This window comes from Sinocyclocheilus grahami, unplaced genomic scaffold (assembly GCF_001515645.1).
Source record: "Sinocyclocheilus grahami isolate Dianchi unplaced genomic scaffold, SAMN03320097.WGS_v1.1 scaffold318.1, whole genome shotgun sequence".
Lineage (NCBI taxonomy): Eukaryota > Metazoa > Chordata > Actinopteri > Cypriniformes > Cyprinidae > Sinocyclocheilus > Sinocyclocheilus grahami.
The window spans coordinates 735,873-752,471 of NW_015505497.1; the positions used below are offsets into that span (position 1 = coordinate 735,873).

The 16,599-nt window shown below is 35.8% G+C and overlaps 1 protein-coding gene across 1 annotated transcript in view; it reads left to right on the forward strand.

The window, feature by feature from the left end:
* xrcc4 (X-ray repair complementing defective repair in Chinese hamster cells 4) overlaps window positions 1-16,599 on the forward strand; it is a 32,530-nt gene that overhangs the window by 5,586 nt on the left and 10,345 nt on the right. Inside the window, exons 4-7 of the mRNA XM_016294427.1 lie at window positions 8,260-8,426; window positions 9,747-9,751; window positions 10,197-10,361; window positions 14,388-14,529. Of these exons, the coding sequence (XP_016149913.1) occupies window positions 8,260-8,426; window positions 9,747-9,751; window positions 10,197-10,361; window positions 14,388-14,529 (479 nt within the window). The remainder of the gene's footprint in view (window positions 1-8,259; window positions 8,427-9,746; window positions 9,752-10,196; window positions 10,362-14,387; window positions 14,530-16,599) is intronic.

Below are 16,599 nucleotides of genomic sequence, written 5' to 3' on the forward strand. Positions count from 1 at the left end.
TTACAGACCCCAAACTTTTGGACGGTAGTGTAATCTGGGTTTAAGTGCATTGAACTACCATTACGACTTCTACGCTTACAGGAATCTTTTTTTTTTCAAACTCCAATTGTCCTTTTATTGATTTTTGAGTGTGTTTAGTGCTCCTGTAGCTTCCCACAGACATGTCTGAGCTCCCACGCTGTAGTTTATCCATTTATGCTCTTGTGTAAAGCATTTCTCTGCTTACTTCCTTGGCTCCATACTGTATATGCTTCAAAATCTGGACCAGTGCTCTTATGTAAGTGTTATTGTGCCTGTGCTAGGATTTAGTAAATATGAGGTAATTAATGGACTGCTGAGACATGAGTATTCTGTTCAATATTACATAAGAGCTACAATTACTTTTTTTTAAAGTCATTAACCAAATAGTATTTTTAGTCATACTTTCTAAAGCGAACAAGCCCCTAATGCGAATTATTATAGGAATAGTTCACCTAAAAATTTTAATTTGCTGAAAATGTACTCACCCTCAGGCCACCCAAGATGTACAGTAGATGAGTTTTTTTTTTCTTTATAAGAACAGATTTAGAGATATTGAGCATTACATCACTTGCTCACCATTAGATCCTCTGCAGTGAATGGGTGCCGTCAGAATGAGAGTCCAAACAGCTGATAAAAACATCACAGTAATCCACACCACTCCAGTCCATCAATTAATGTCTTGTGAAATGAAAAGCTACATGTTTGTAAGGAACAAACTGATCATTAAGGTGTTTTAAACTTTAAACCTTTTTTCAAAATACCAGTCTATAATCCATAATAATGCTTTCTCCAGTGGAAAAAAAAAGTCCATCTCCTGGTGTCCTCTCACATCAAAATCCACCCACATATTTGTTTAGAACTGTTTTGGACTGTTTTTGCTTGTAAACGGTGCTTGATCTGTACATATTTCTCTTCTGATTTAGACTTTTACGCTGGAGAAACAAATATTATCGATAGAGGACTCGTATTTTAGCCAGAAGCGTTGATTTAATTTAAAATGCCTTAGTGATGGATTTGTTTCTTACAAACACACAGCTTTTTGCTTCACAAGTAGTTAATTAATGGACTGGAATCGTGTGGATTATTGTGATGTTTTTATCAGCTGTTTGGACTCTCATTCTGACGGCACCCATTCACTGCAGAGGATCCATTGGTGAACAAGTGATGTACTGGTAAATTTTTCCAAATCTGTTTCAATGAAGAAACAAACTCATCTTGGATTGCCTGAGTACATTTCAGGTGAACTATTCCTTTAAACCTCTTTACGTACGTTAGACATGAATCGTTCCTCAAATTGTGCAGCTAGCTAGATAAGGAGAGGTTTGTGATTGTGGTTATTTTCTACATTTTAGAAGCTATAGCTCCTGAAGGGAAGTTACTTTCTAAGTAATGACAGACTGTTATTTGTTTGTGGTTTTATTCAAGCTTCCAGTGGGGCTGGTAAGACACAGCTGCTGCATTCTTCAGTGCAACAGCTGACAGAAGACCCTTAAAGACTCATGCGCAAATGGTCAGGTTGAGGTTTGGGAAAGCAGGTGTTTGGCCTGCCAGGACAGCTCTGGCACAAGCGTTTGAAGACGGCACTTTCATTACAATATCCCTCTAAATACTTAGGGACACCCTGACTTCTGTTTCCTAAAGCATGTATTACTCCTCACTCATGTTCCTTAAAGGTGGGCCGTCAATGTCAAAGTACAAACATGCATTTTCTTGAACAGCTGAGGTTGCATGTGATGACACAGTGGTATTCCTGCAATCTCAAAAGGATATTACAAATTTCATTAGTAATTTTGGAGAAACACTATAGATAAATGCCAATACTGAGTCATTAAAAGGTCAAGTCATGAAAAGTAGGATTTCTGTTACTCGTTTGAAATAGTTCAGTATAATATATTGACTTAAACAATCATAATGCAAAGCTACGCTCAGATATACTATACTATAGTATATTAATATACTACTATATTATAGTAATATATTTAGCCTGTGTAATATATTTATGTGCTGATATTTATAATATATAAAGATATTCTGTTTATTAGTGTTGAAGAAAGTGATTGCCTTTTTTGGTGAAAAACAGATGTGCAGTGATTCAGGTGCTTAGATGAAAGGACATTAGTTCCCATGCCCACTGCCAGGACCACGTTTCCTAATGTTGTTGGTCCTGTAGCTCACGTTGTGCTGTGATAGGGCACACGGAGGTGGCATGAGGTGAGGTTGGTGAGGAAATAAGGATCTGATTGGTTTAAATTAAACAGCCCGCACTTAAATGCTTACCATCTGTACCTCCAAGTATTTGATTTTCGTAGTTTCTCATGGTTTCTCATGCAGACGCAAGTGCCAAATCCAAAATGATATGATCCGGTTTACTCAAATAATCCAACAAACAGCAAACATGAGGGATTTAAAACGTTGCCATGGTTTGGCTCTCAATGCCTCCATGTATTTGTAAATGCTGTAATTACTATCAGACCCACGTTCAGGGGGATCTTGCGGGAAAAAACCCTGCTTTTCTTTCTCTTGTTCCTTTTGCTGTTAATTGTTTAGCACTTCTCATGTGTTGGCGCTGAAACAAGTCTTTTTGTGGCACATGTGGAAGCGTTCCTGGCAGCGCGTGGAAGATCCCAGCTGTAAACTAGCTTGACACTGATGCTCTGCATCCCAGAGCTGGGCTACACAAACTCCTATCCAACACATGTGGATGTGTTTAAACTGAGCCGTCATCAAGTTAACCGTTCTCTTCAGGGTGACACTGTTGAGACTTAGAAATATTGTTAGTGTATACATGTTATGTTTGATTGTTTTGTAAGTTAGCTATGTGTATAAATGTAAAAATTTACTTTTACCTATATATATATAGGGTAGAGTGGGGGAAAACGGCCCCCTTAAGGACTGTGTGTTCTAAAAAGTTATCATGGTTTTAGTGACAATGACATAAATCATAAACAATGTATGAAAAATGTCCAGAGTTTTCATGTTATTAGATTTTTAACAAAAATGTTATTTGTACCAAGGGGGTGTTGTAAAATGCCCCCCAGTCTGACAAAGCAATTTGCTGTAAACATTTACAGCAAAATCAGAGTACAGACCGTTTTTGCTTAAAATTAAAAAGAATATAATCAATAATTATGAATTACAGAATTATAGCCTATTTGAAACATTTTGTTAGCTGATACTAACTGGCTAGCTAAGTAGCTACCTGATGCTAACTTGAGGTAATATTTATATGTAAAATCCAAATATTTTTATTCAACTGGTTAGAATATATTTAATGGAAAAACAAAGGATTTGATATTCAGAACAGAATAACTACAGTAATTGCTCTTTGCCCACTGGGGGCGTTTTACCCCACAGACTATGCTTGAAAAAGCAATTATGCCATTCTGAAAATATAATTATATTTTTATTAAATAACACGTACTCCCTATCTACAGGCCATACTGTTCTCATATCATATATAACTGTGATGTTCTACAAAACAACAAGCTTTAAAACACTTTTTTTCTTACTGCTGAAAATGAGATAATTTACTGTGAAATCCGTTTTCTCTCCGGTACATCACCAATAAGCTTCATGGTGAAAACTCTCATCAACATAGTCCATAATTACAATAAAAATGTATATAATGACTTTATCTTGTGGTTATTTTGGGAAAAACAGTAGGGGGCGTTTTCCCCCACTTTACCCTATATATAAAATTACATTTGCAAAAGATAGAAAGCACAATTATTCCATAAAATATTTAATTAAATCTGTGTATAATATTGATATATTAATATATATATATATATATATATATATATATATATATATATATATAATGCTATTGTGCATTAAATAGATATGCAATATGAAATTTCCTGCTATATGTCTTTCAGAAATCTCTTTCAGTTTTTTTTTTCCTGATTTTGCAAACTGTTTTTGTTCATAATAGTAGTTTAGCTGTGATGCACGTTTTCATAGTCACGTGACTTTTATGTGGTCAGACACTGAAGAAGTCCTAGGAAACGTTGGGAGGTCCGGCACTCTGTGTGTGGTTTAGTGCGTTTGTGGCACCTAGAAAACGACCGTTCCCACAGGGACAAACGGAGATCGGTTCCCAGCGTCCTCGCAGGGATATGATGGCATCTGCTCTGGGTTCTGCCGGCCACTTGACTGATTGCAGAGATGAAACTGTCTAATACTTTCCAGAGCAGCCAGCCATGTACAGAAACAATGCTGGCTCTGTCGAGAGGTCATTCTTAGTCACTCTTTTGGGGGAACGTTTCGTTTCCTTAACTCCGCTGGATTATGGTTGTGTTTGGTGTGTTTACCTCACGTCCGTCATCAAATCCATCAGTATTCCTCATTTAAAGAGGCTGTGTTCTGCTTTGCCTCTTCTTTTTTCAGCCTTTTCTCCCCCAAAAGTCCACTAGTCAATGTTTCAAAAACTGTCATAATTAAATTTTGCATGGGTCTTTTGCTGTACTCATCCTCAGGCCATCCAAGACGGAGATGCGTTTGTGTCTTCATTAGAATAGATAGTAGTGAAAGGGTGCCGTCAGAATGAGAGTCCAAACAGCTGATAAAAACATCACAATAATCGACAAGTAATTCACACCAATCAAATCCATTGTTAAGATGTATTTAACATCAAACCGTTTCTTCCAGCTAAAATACAAGTCTTCTATCCATAAAGTTGCTTTTTTTTGTGAAAAATTTGTCTTGTCTGAATCAGGAGAGAAATCTGCACTGACGTTAATTGAGCGACTAGTGTAGTGTGGATTATTGTGATGTTTTTATCAGCTGTTCTGACGGCACCCATACACAACAGAGCATCCATTGGTGAGCAATTGATGTAATGCTAAATTTCTCCAAATCTGTTCTGATGAAGAAACAAACTCATCTACACCTTGGGTGGCTTGAGGCGAGTAAAATTTAAGCAGATTTTCAGTTTTGGGTGAACTTGGATGAACCTTTAAGGCTTAAGTAAATAAGCTTCTTTTGAAGAAATGGAAAAATGCTTTAAAAAAATAATCAGTAATATATATCAAAATATCTTTATTAAAAGATGTGATTGTATTTAGGCCCAAAAAAGTATCTCTCTTGACTTCAGCTCTAATGTTTGGCTTGTCTTCTCATGTATCATAGAGTTAGACCAGTTCAAATGATGATTTTGTGTGACTCATGAACAACTGTTTGTTTTTTTAAGCATAAAGCCACTGGTCTTCGTCATAAGAGTTGTAATAGCAATTCAACCTATGTCTGTCTCCTCAATTTGGCTTCCCACTGTGGGATGAATGGGCTGCGTCCAGGTTCACTACACAGACCTGTCTAAATAAGCACTCTGAGACATGGAAGTTCTGAGCTCATCATGTAAAGGACTCAGTGTGAGTGTTGCTCAATGGTACGTCACATTCTGGCTGGAAAAGGCTCCATGTTGAATCTCTGGTTTAAGGATTTGTAAATGTGACTGTTGCATCAGAGCTGGCTCTTTCGTTCTGTGTGGAATGAAAAACTGAAGAGGTATGATATGGACTAAAAATCAGTCATCCTTTATTCACCTCATCGATCTCTTTTCCAAATCCATTTGACTTTCCTCTGTGGAACACAGAAAGAAGATGCAGCTGGCAAGCTCCAAAAAAAAGAAGTACTTTGGATAATTATGACCCTGGACCACAAAACCAGTCATAATTTAGTCAATTTTTCGAAATTGAGATTTATACACCAAAGCTGAATAAATAAGCTTTCCATTGATGTATGGTTTGTTAGGATAGGACAATATTTGGCCGAGATACAACTATTTGAAAATCTGGAATCTGAGGGAGCAAAAAAATCTAAATATTGAGAAAATCGCCTTTAAATCTGTCCAAATTAAGTTCTTAGCAATGCATATAACTAATGAAGTTTTGATATATTTACGGTAGGAAATTTGCAAAATATCTTCATGGAACATGATCTTTACTTAATATCCTAATGATTTTTGGCATAAAAGAAAAATCGATAATTTTGACCCATACAATGTTTTTTTGGCTGTTGCTAACAATATATCCCAGCGACTTAAGACTGGTTTTGTGGTCCAGGGTCACAATTTATTTGCTGTAGTGTGAAGCAATATGATATTAGTCATTTTTATTCCATTAATTTTCATTCTTTTATTTAATTTTTTTATGTATTGATTTGTCTAACATTGTTTACTTATTTATTTATCATTTGTTTTTTAATTATTTCTCTTTTACATTTTTTATTATTCCCCATTTTTATGTATACATATACCATGTAAATGTCTGTTTTATCGGTTCTAAAATGTTTCTTGGGATTGAAATCAGGTCTGATTTCTGAGTGAATTTGTTTGTTGAGTTGATTCTTTTCAATGACTGCATGATTCAATGATTCAAAACACCAAACTATTCATTTGAACTACTTCTATGTTATATTCTAAAAGACTTAAAGCAGTATTGGTAGCTTTAAGTAACAATGCTGGATAATGCTGGATAAACATTAAACGAGAGTTGTTGCTACAACATAAGCGAATGTTAGGAAATAACAATAGAAGTGTAATTTTACTGTTCTTCACACAGCATTTGTTTGACCTCAGGAGACTTGGAAAATAGTGTGCAGGTGGAATGGGCTACTTTTACAATAGTTTTATGCTTCCTTTTTAGCCCCCTTTTTTGAGCTTGACAGCTTCATCTCCGTTCCCTAAAGAGCATGCTAAACTTCTCTTTTAGTGCTATATTACTACATTAGTCATTCACAACAAGGTCATAAGGATTCACTTTCTTGTTCCCACTCACTGTCTTTTGCTTACAGCTGTCAAGAAGACTCGGTAAGTTGACGGCAGGAACTTCATTGTGTTCTGTTATCTTCAGTGCAGTCGTTCTTATCATTCACAGACTGGCACACACTACACAGTCCCTTGTGTGTCCTGTAAGAATTCATCTATTTGAGGTTCAGAGACTCGCTGTCGCCCGCTGGCTCCCATCACAGCGGTTGGCTTGTCTTATCAGTACAAGAGTCCAGGCTAAATGTTGGTGTGTTTGTCCAGGTGCTAGACGGATTTGGGCAGTGAAACCCTGAGGTGTGAATTCACTAAACAGTTTTTCAGTTTTTTTGCAGATAAAAAAAGCATTGTATTCATGAACTTCCCTCGTTTTACTTTAACCAGGTTCTGTCTGTGCTGGATCAGCACTGTGCTTTTTGTGCTGCAAATGTGTATCCAGTCTATGTAAATTAGGCTTATTATGGCTAATTATAGATCTGTATTTATAATATTTCATGATGTATATATAATTATTTATTTATCTATTTTTAAAATACAATTTTTATTCATTTATTTTATTCATTAAGTCTTTTGTTTTATTATTTTTTTATTTTCTTCATTTCATAATTTTTTTATGTATTAATTTATTTATCTTTTTATGATTTACTTATTAATTCATGTATTTAATATAATTATACTTATATAATTAAATATAATTTATGAATTTATAATTATAATTTATATATATATATAAAATAATGTATTTATATGTATATAATATGTTATTTTTACAATATGTTAATTTAAATGTATACGTATTTTTGTTATAAATTACAGAAAATAAATAAATAATTAAATAATAGTAATTAACAAATAAATACTATTAAATAATAGTAATTATTTTGGCATATTATCACAAACAAACACGCGTGTGTGTGTGTGTGTGTGTGTGTTCTCTACAGAATGGGCCAAAAGTAAAAAAAACTTAACTATCCTGGTAAAGACATTGACATTTCAGTTTTGATTTGTTCTAAAATATTCCTTTGGCTTGATATTAGGTCTGATTCAATTTGTTCTGTTGAGTATTTTCAATGAATCAGTCAAACAGTTTCACACATCAGTCTGAATGATTCGTTACCAAATTCCTCTAAATCGAAACAAATTTAAATATTTTTGGTCAGTAAAGATTGACAGAATTTTTTGATGGAAAAGTTATGGAAATTATTTGGTCAAAAATAGTGAGAATGTCTGGATCTCAGTGGTGGAGTGATGTGATCCAGCTCCAATACATTACACCACATCCCTGCTCCAAAACCATAAACTCAGAAACCAACAAATAAATCTCACCGTCTGTAGGCGAAGTTCATTCTTAGCCAATCTCCCTTGTGTCTCCAGCCAGGATGCTAATGCTAATAGCTGATGGGCAGGTGTCTCCTCCAGGTGCCAGGTTGCACGAGGTCTTCTATTATTAATCTTGTTCTCTCTTTATTTGTCAGTTCAGGCTCGGCGTGGTGGATCTGCAGGCAGTGCCTGAGCCCACTGAAGTCATAAGGGAGCTCATTAGTCATGGCCTGGAGCAGAGCACACGTCTACAGGCCAAAAACCAGCATCTGCTTGAGGAGAACCAGAAGCTGAGAAGAGAACAGGAACACATCACTAAAGAGTAGGTCCACACCAGATCAATACTGCCCAACTCCCACAGAACTGTAAAAATGGATGTTTGGAATAAATAAAATAATTTGCAGAACAGAGCTGTTCACTAAAGACATCAATTTGTAAGCTAACCTGGAAGGCTAATTCAACACGGGTCCCCTCAGGAACCTCTAATGAGTTTTTTTTAGAATAGTGCTTTATGATTTATGAGCAAGTTAAGCTTAGTGGTTAGCATTACTCAAAGACTTTTTGTTCTGAAAACATTACATTACTCAAAGTCATCCCTTAAAAGTTAAAATCGAAACTGCTGTGTACTTTCAAATTAAATGTAAAATTAAAATCCTTAATACTGAAAAAGAAATCATTCATTATACTTATTTCTTTAAAATATGCCTGTTCTTGTTCTGTGTTGAAGTTTGGCCAAAACTATATATATATATATATATATATATATATATATATACAGTGGGTACGGAAAGTATTCAGACCCCCTTACATTTTTCACTCTTTGTTATATTGCAGCCATTTGCTAAAATCATTTAAGTTAATTTTTTTTCCTCATTAATGTACACACAGCACCCCATATTGACAGAAAAACACAGCATTGTTGACATTTTTGCAGATTTATTAAAAAAGAAAAACTGAAATATCACATGGTCCTAAGTATTCAGACCCTTTGCTCAGTATTTAGTAGAAGCACCCTTTTGATCGAATACAGCCATGAGTCTTTTTGGGAAAGAGGCAACAAGTTTTTCACACCTGGATTTGGGGACCCTCTGCCATTCCTCCTTGTTTAAGGGTGTCTGAATACTTTCCGTACCCACTGTATATATATATATATATATATATATATATATATATATATTTGTTCGTGTGTGTGTGTGTATTTTCTAGAGAAAATACTAGAGAGAATGGGCCAAAAGTTAACTATCCTGGTAAAGACATTGACATTTCAGTTTTGATTTGTTCTAAAATATTCCTTTGGCTTGGTGGAGTGATGTGATCCAGCTCCAGACCAGTACATTACACCATATCCGTATAATCATTAGTTATACACCATATAAACGTTAGTTTATATATATATATATATAGAAATGGATCTTCTGTAACATTCTAAATGTCTTTTCTGTCACTTTCAAACAATTTAAAGCATCATGGTGAAATAAAAATACTGATTTATTAAAAATATATATAATAATAATCTTAACTGACCCAAAATATTTGAATGGTAGTAAAAAAAAAAAAAAACCTGAGGATGAAAGGAAGGGAAACTGTTTTTGAATGGAAGAGAAACTTTCAAATGTTTGTGCATTCTCTTACTTTTGTTTAGAATATGTGAATCAGTCATTTCTAGAAATGAGTCTGCAATATGTTTTCTTACATGTGACCCTGGACCACAAAACCAGTCTTAAGTTAGCAATAGCCAAAAAAACATTGTATGGGTCAAAATGATTGATTTTTCTTTTATGCCAAAAATCATTAGGATATTAAGTAAAGATCATGTTCCATGAAGATATTTTGTAACTTTCCTACTGTAAATATATTAAAACTAAATTTTTGATTAGAAATATGCATTGCTAAGAACTTAATTTAGACAATTTAAAGATGATTTTCTCAATATTTAGATTTTTTGCTCCCTCAGATTCCAGATTTTCAAATAGTTGTATCTCGACCAAATATTGTCCCATCCTAACAAACCATACATCAATGGAAAGCTTTCAGATGATGTATAAATCTCAATTTCGAAAAATTGACCCTTATGACTGGTTTTGTGGTCCAGGGTCACATATGTCTTACATACTGTATTCTCTTGAAAGGAAAAAGGCAGACAGTGAAGAGCACAAGGTGATGGAGCCTGCGGCAGATAAGAGTCCTGGAGAGAGTGATTATGGAGGCAGTACAGAAGATGAACAGGAGGCTGAACCCAGACAGCCTCTTACACAAGGTTAGTCTTCTAACTTCACCCTTTTTCTCCTACTCTTTTAAAGTTTCCAGAGAGCCACAATTTCAGATGCAAGTACCTCTAACTTTTTTTTTTAAATTCAAATTACTGCTAAAACTTTCTCAGCCTACTTTTTAACAAAGTCTGGGATTTAGTTTGTGTGGATTTGTGGAAATTCTCATTCTTCAGCTCGCTGTATATTCGGAGTTGATTTGTTCTCAAGGCTCTGTAATATTGTGCTCATTGGACATAGTTACATATTTACAAATTTTGAAGTCAAACTTGATGAGCCCACAACTGAATTTGTGCCTAGAACCTCAAACGAAACTCATATTTTAATATAGCTTAGCAATGTGTTGCGAATTTAGTGGAATTTCTTCCCTGAAAGCAGCACGATGCTGATTTGATCTACAGTGACTCTGACCAGACAGAATGACAGTATGTACCATGCAATGATAGAAATCGACAAAGAAACATGGCATAATCCACTAGGTCTACATCTCTGATTGGTGCATTAATATGGAATCCAACTTTTAGGGTGCTTTCACACTTGGTTCGATTGCTTGGTCCGAACCCGAATTCGATTGCTCCCCCCCTCCCCCTGCCCCCGCTGGACTGTGTTCACATTATATTATTTGGGTCCGAACCGCGGTTCGTTTACATCATCAAGCCAGCAGCCATTTACCCAATTGCTTAGTAACGAAGGCGCAGGAGAAGACGGCAAAATGCGTAGCATTGCTCTCTTCAATTTTATATTTATGCTTTTGAACAATTGGTTTTGTTTCCAAAGCTTCAGTACTTAACGGCACTTAGCACTGTAAAAGCTCAAGATCTTGATGTAGGACCAGACAGAATGACAGTATGTACCATGCAATGATAGAAATCGACAAAGAAACATGCCATAATCCACTAGGTCTACATCTCTGATTGGTGCATTAATATGGAATCCAACTTTTAGGGTGCTTTCACACTTGGTTCAATTGCTTGGTCCGAACCCGAATTCGATTGCTCCCCCCCTCCCCCTGCCCCCGCTGGACTGTGTTCACATTATATTATTTGGGTCCGAACCGCGGTTCGTTTACATCATCAAGCCAGCAGCCATTTACCCAATTGCTTAGTAACGAAGGCGCAGGAGAAGACGGCAAAATGCGTAGCATTGCTCTCTTCAATTTTATATTTATGCTTTTGAACAATTGGTTTTGTTTCCAAAGCTTCAGTACTTAACGGCACTTACGTCTGCCTTACTGCAAATGCCCTAAAGAACTCTGAAGGTGAACAGAAATGAGATATACAGCTCTCTGCTTGCAGCGCGTCAGTCACGCTCGACAGGAAAGTGAGTGAAAAACACAAATTTTTATCAAATAGTACGTCATTAATAGCCGTTCACTTCCGTGATTTGGTACGATTGCGTTCACATCAGCAGCGAACCGTACCAGAGTTCACTTGAACCAGACCACCCCTTTTAAGCGGACTCGGGTACGGTTCGTGGGTGCGCACCCGAGTTCAGAAGACCGCGTTCACATCATCCAAACGAACCGAACTCTGACGTCAATCGAACCCGGGTGCGCACCAAAAGTGCTAGTGTGAAAGCACACTTAGAGTTGTGTGTATCAAATATTTAACAATTTACGATTTGAATATTGGGTTTTATGATGTTGTTCGTATAATATTGAAAGTATTTTGTGTTTATCTTGTGTTATACAATGTGAAGCAGCTGTTATCAGTTTTATTCATTTATAAATGACCTTATCTTCGGTTTGCATGAGCATCAGGAATTACGTTTTCTATTAAGGGGCAATATTTGCTCCCAGAACTGATTTCAAGTGGCATTTTTTAGCTTTGTAAGGGCATTTTTTACCTCATTTAATATCTGTGTTGTCCTTTATGTCAGATACTTAAGTTTAAGCAGATACTTGCATTTATTTAGGGGCATTTTTTGCCCCTTCATCTTAAATTTGAGACTTTTCCGATTCTGGTTTGCATCCATCAGATGATTTATTTTTCATTTGTAAAGTATCTAATTCACTGAATTATCCATAATAGGCATTGCTGCATGGTTAATTAACTGTTTTTTTTTAAATAGCTATGCTGCATTACATAACATTACTTATATTGCAGTATTTCTACCATTGGACCACAAATAAACTGCACAGAACAGCGAAGACTTGTAATTGCATTGCGTCAATGAGAGCGCTGACATCACTGTAGGTATTTGCTCTCTTGTCCAAAGCATGACCATGCTAATGTCTTTTCCCCTGCTGAGAACCGCTGCATCGTCCAGCATATTAAACCTTTGAGCCAGAACTGAGACGGCCTACAGGTAGTTCATTCCCTCAGATTTTCCCAGCGTCGTCCGTCATTGTTAATGACGTCATCTCCTAGACGAGTTGTTCCATGGCAACACCGTCTGCTTTTGGCCGATTTCGACATCGGGCTACTCTAAGGCCATATTTGGGGGCTCCGTCAGGCTGTTGAGTCAGAGTTTTGAGGCACAAAAAGGGAAATGAGGTGGAGTCACACATGATTTAGTCTGCGGGTTGCTCAATTTCTCTGTTTTTCCCCTTGTGTAAACCCTGTGGAGTAAAAGTGAAAATCACTATAAGAAACCCCCTTCCACAGTCGTGTGACCCTGTAAACAGTATGAATTGTAATGTATGGTTGCTAGGTGTGTGTCACTTTGGCATAGTTCCTCATTGTCCTATTCTTTCCTTCCTTAAAGCGTGACTCAGTGGTTTATGTTTCAGAGTGTGTGCATGGTTATGTTTTTGTGTTTAAAGAGTATGAGTTGTAGCTTTAGTCTTTTTAATCTTAACTATAAAGTTTACCATGAAGGTGCAGTACATGAAGGATAATTGAAAGAGTCTTTAATGTGGTTAGGATGTTTGCTGCATCAACTAACGTGAGTCAAACCCACCCAGTTTCATAGCTATATCTGTCCTGTGTAAATTAAACTGTAAACAACTGCCAGAAGCAATCATGGAAATGTTTCTGGCAATGCAATAGTACTTTAAAGGACAAGTACTATTGGATTCTTGAACAGTCTCCCAGTGTGCTACAATGACATATCACATGAGACCGATGTGCTCCTGCTGGGTTTTATGGCAGTCCCACTGCATGTACATCATTTAATGTTGATGCTCAACATGCTTTTAATGCGTTTGTGATGTTGATTGTGTTAGCGGAGTCATATCTTGGCCAGCTGCCTGAACGCTGGCTGTGAGAACCTCCATTAATCCTGTTCAGAGCCATTATATATGCAAACAATCACACAATCACAAATAATAACAATCACAGATAATATCTCATCTTGACTGAAATCATGAAATTGGCAACAGATGGCTATGTAGCTCAATAACTGATCAGGTTGGCTGAATGTTTCTGCTTAAATTAAATGCATTAATCTCATCTAAATTATTGGCAGAATAATTTGGATAATGATTATTGTTTTTTTTTTTGCCAAAGTTTTTAATGCACATGCTGTTAATAAAATTAAGATAATAACAATGCACTAATAAGGAGAATAGAAATATAGAAAGTATGTATTTAAATAATAATTGCTGTTGTTGTTGTTATTTAAATACATGTATGAAATAAAAATAATAATACATATAATTATTTAATATTACTGATAATGAAATATTTGTATACAGTTAATATTATATTTATATTAATATATAAATAATATTCAGTCATATTATGTTCAGGATGGATCTGCCTGAGATGATGTAAATTAAATTATTTCCAAAAAAAGTACATTTGTTTAATGTTTGGTCTGTTTGATGCACATTATTTCTGCACATTATAATGTTAAAATATTATGTTTATAGATTATAATTATATATTTTATTACATGTTCTGCTAAATTCATAAAAAATATTTACATTTACAATGAGTTATACCATTTCTGATTAGAAATTAAGTAAAATTCATGAATATGGCATAATGAAATACTGACTAAATGTTAAGTACATTTTCTTTGCAAATATGAACATCGGATGAACTTGAACTTTTCCATGTTTTGTCTAACAGAGATGCCAGAAAGCAACCTGATGGACGACAGCTTAAATGACATCCCAGATGTGGCGCCCTGTCGAAAACGCCGCCACCGACATCTCCAACAGCTGGAGACTCAAGCCAAACGAGCAGTGCTGGACCAGCGACAGAGATCCAGGTATCATCTCTCACATCCTTACACACATCCTCCATCCATCTAATTACACGTTTTATTGCGGTCGATCGGTTCGTAACAAACTCAAACTCCTGGAGGCCTGTTATGTAATGTTGCATATGATACCCATAAACCCCTGCGACTGCAGCCATAAAAATGTCAGTGATAATTCCAGTTGTCTTATTCTCTGGTGTCCATTTTATGCAACCTTGGATGCTGCTTTCTCTCCGCGCCTGCAGCCAGTCAAGCAGACAGAAGCGGCTTTCCCAGAACCCTCTTCCGTTGTACGGAAATCATTGGTCGTTTGCCAGCACCTTGTATTTTTCCAGTGGAGGCCCCCCTGGGTGCTTCTCTCTCCAGCTCATTTTTACTTATTAATAGGAGAATGTGTATAATTTCATCTCCTCCTTTGCCAGTACCTCAGTTGCCTCTGTAATTGTACAATAAAAATCCCATGAATGGTTTAGATTTGCGTTGAGCAACTTCTTCAGACTTGATGGCACCTGAGGGACATTGATCCTGAGAAAAGTCTTGCGTTTATCTTAAAAATAGTCACACTGTTTTGGAGATTATTTGGCGTTAGTTATTATTTTTAAGTTATTATTTGTTATTATTCCTAGGTGATTCTTTCAGGGTTTCCCACAGTTCTCTCTGTCTGTCTCTCTGTCTATCAATCTGTCCATCCGTCTATCCGTCTATCTATCTATCTATCTATCTATCTCTGTCATTCGGTCTATCATTCTGTCATTCTATTTATCTTTTGTCTGTCTATCAATTAATTTATTTTTATTTATTTAGTTTTTTGTATTTTTTTTTCCCAGTCCTGGTAAAGTCACATTAATAAAATCTTAAAGATCATTGACATTTCTGCAATATTTCTATAGTCAACAAGCCTTATGATTTTTTTCACAAATTATTGTGAAAATCATGGAAAAATCATGCAGTTTAACTGATCAGAAAATGTTTCCTGCATCACTTTTATATAGCTGAATTTTATGAAAATATATTCAAACAGTGATAAATATGTATCAATATAATTTGATATATTACTGTAAAATATTGCTAAAATAAATAGCTGATGAAACACAAAATAATTTCGCCCAATATTTGTGTATGTTATGGATTTGCGTTTATTTGAGTACTCAGTTGTTAGCTAAACAACATGCCAATGTCTAGACTACTGTGATCAACTACAAGCACTAGATGAATGTCTTACACGCTTTACATGAGGAGTGCGGTATGTGTGACTCGATTGATCGATTAACAGACTCGTTACACTTTTCAAATCAGTTCTGTTGGGATGTTGCCTTAGAAGGCAGCTGCCAAAGTAGACAGTAGGTTCCCCTTTTTGGAGCTTGACTGTCTACTTTCATACAGGTTTACGTTAATTCTAATGTCTCTCATGCTCACCAAGGCTGCATTTGTTTAATCAACAACACAATAAAATCAGTAATACTATGAAATATTTTGACAATTCAAAGTAACTGATTTCTATTTCAATATATTTTAAAATGTATTTTATTTCTGTGATGCAAATCTGAATTTTCAGCAACATTACACCAGTCTTCGGTGTCATGCTTCATATTTTTATGGAAATTAGTGATTTTTCAGGATTTTTTTTTACTGAATAGAAAGTTGAAAAGACCAGCATTTATTTGAAATAGATTTGTAACATTATAAATGTATTTACTGTTACTTTTGAACAATGTAATGCATCCTTACTGAATAAAAGTACTCATTTCTTTAACAAAAATAAATCTTACTGACCCTAAACTTCAAGTAAATATCAAAGCAAGTTCACTAATGAGTGAACATTATGAAAACAGTCATTGTTCAGACCTCTAACACCTTCCATTCCAATGTCTCTATCGCTCTGCCAACATCTCTAGAGTAATCAAAAAGCAAATGGCCTTTTATTATCTATTTAAAGGCCCTGTATGGGTATCGAGAAATTTGCCAGTAGTAGCTTCCCAGCAGGCAAAATACAGTCATTGGATAAAGACAAGAATCAGTGCCACCGTCCCCCCCCCCCCCCCCCCCCCCCCCCCCCCTCCACCCACCCACCCACAACTC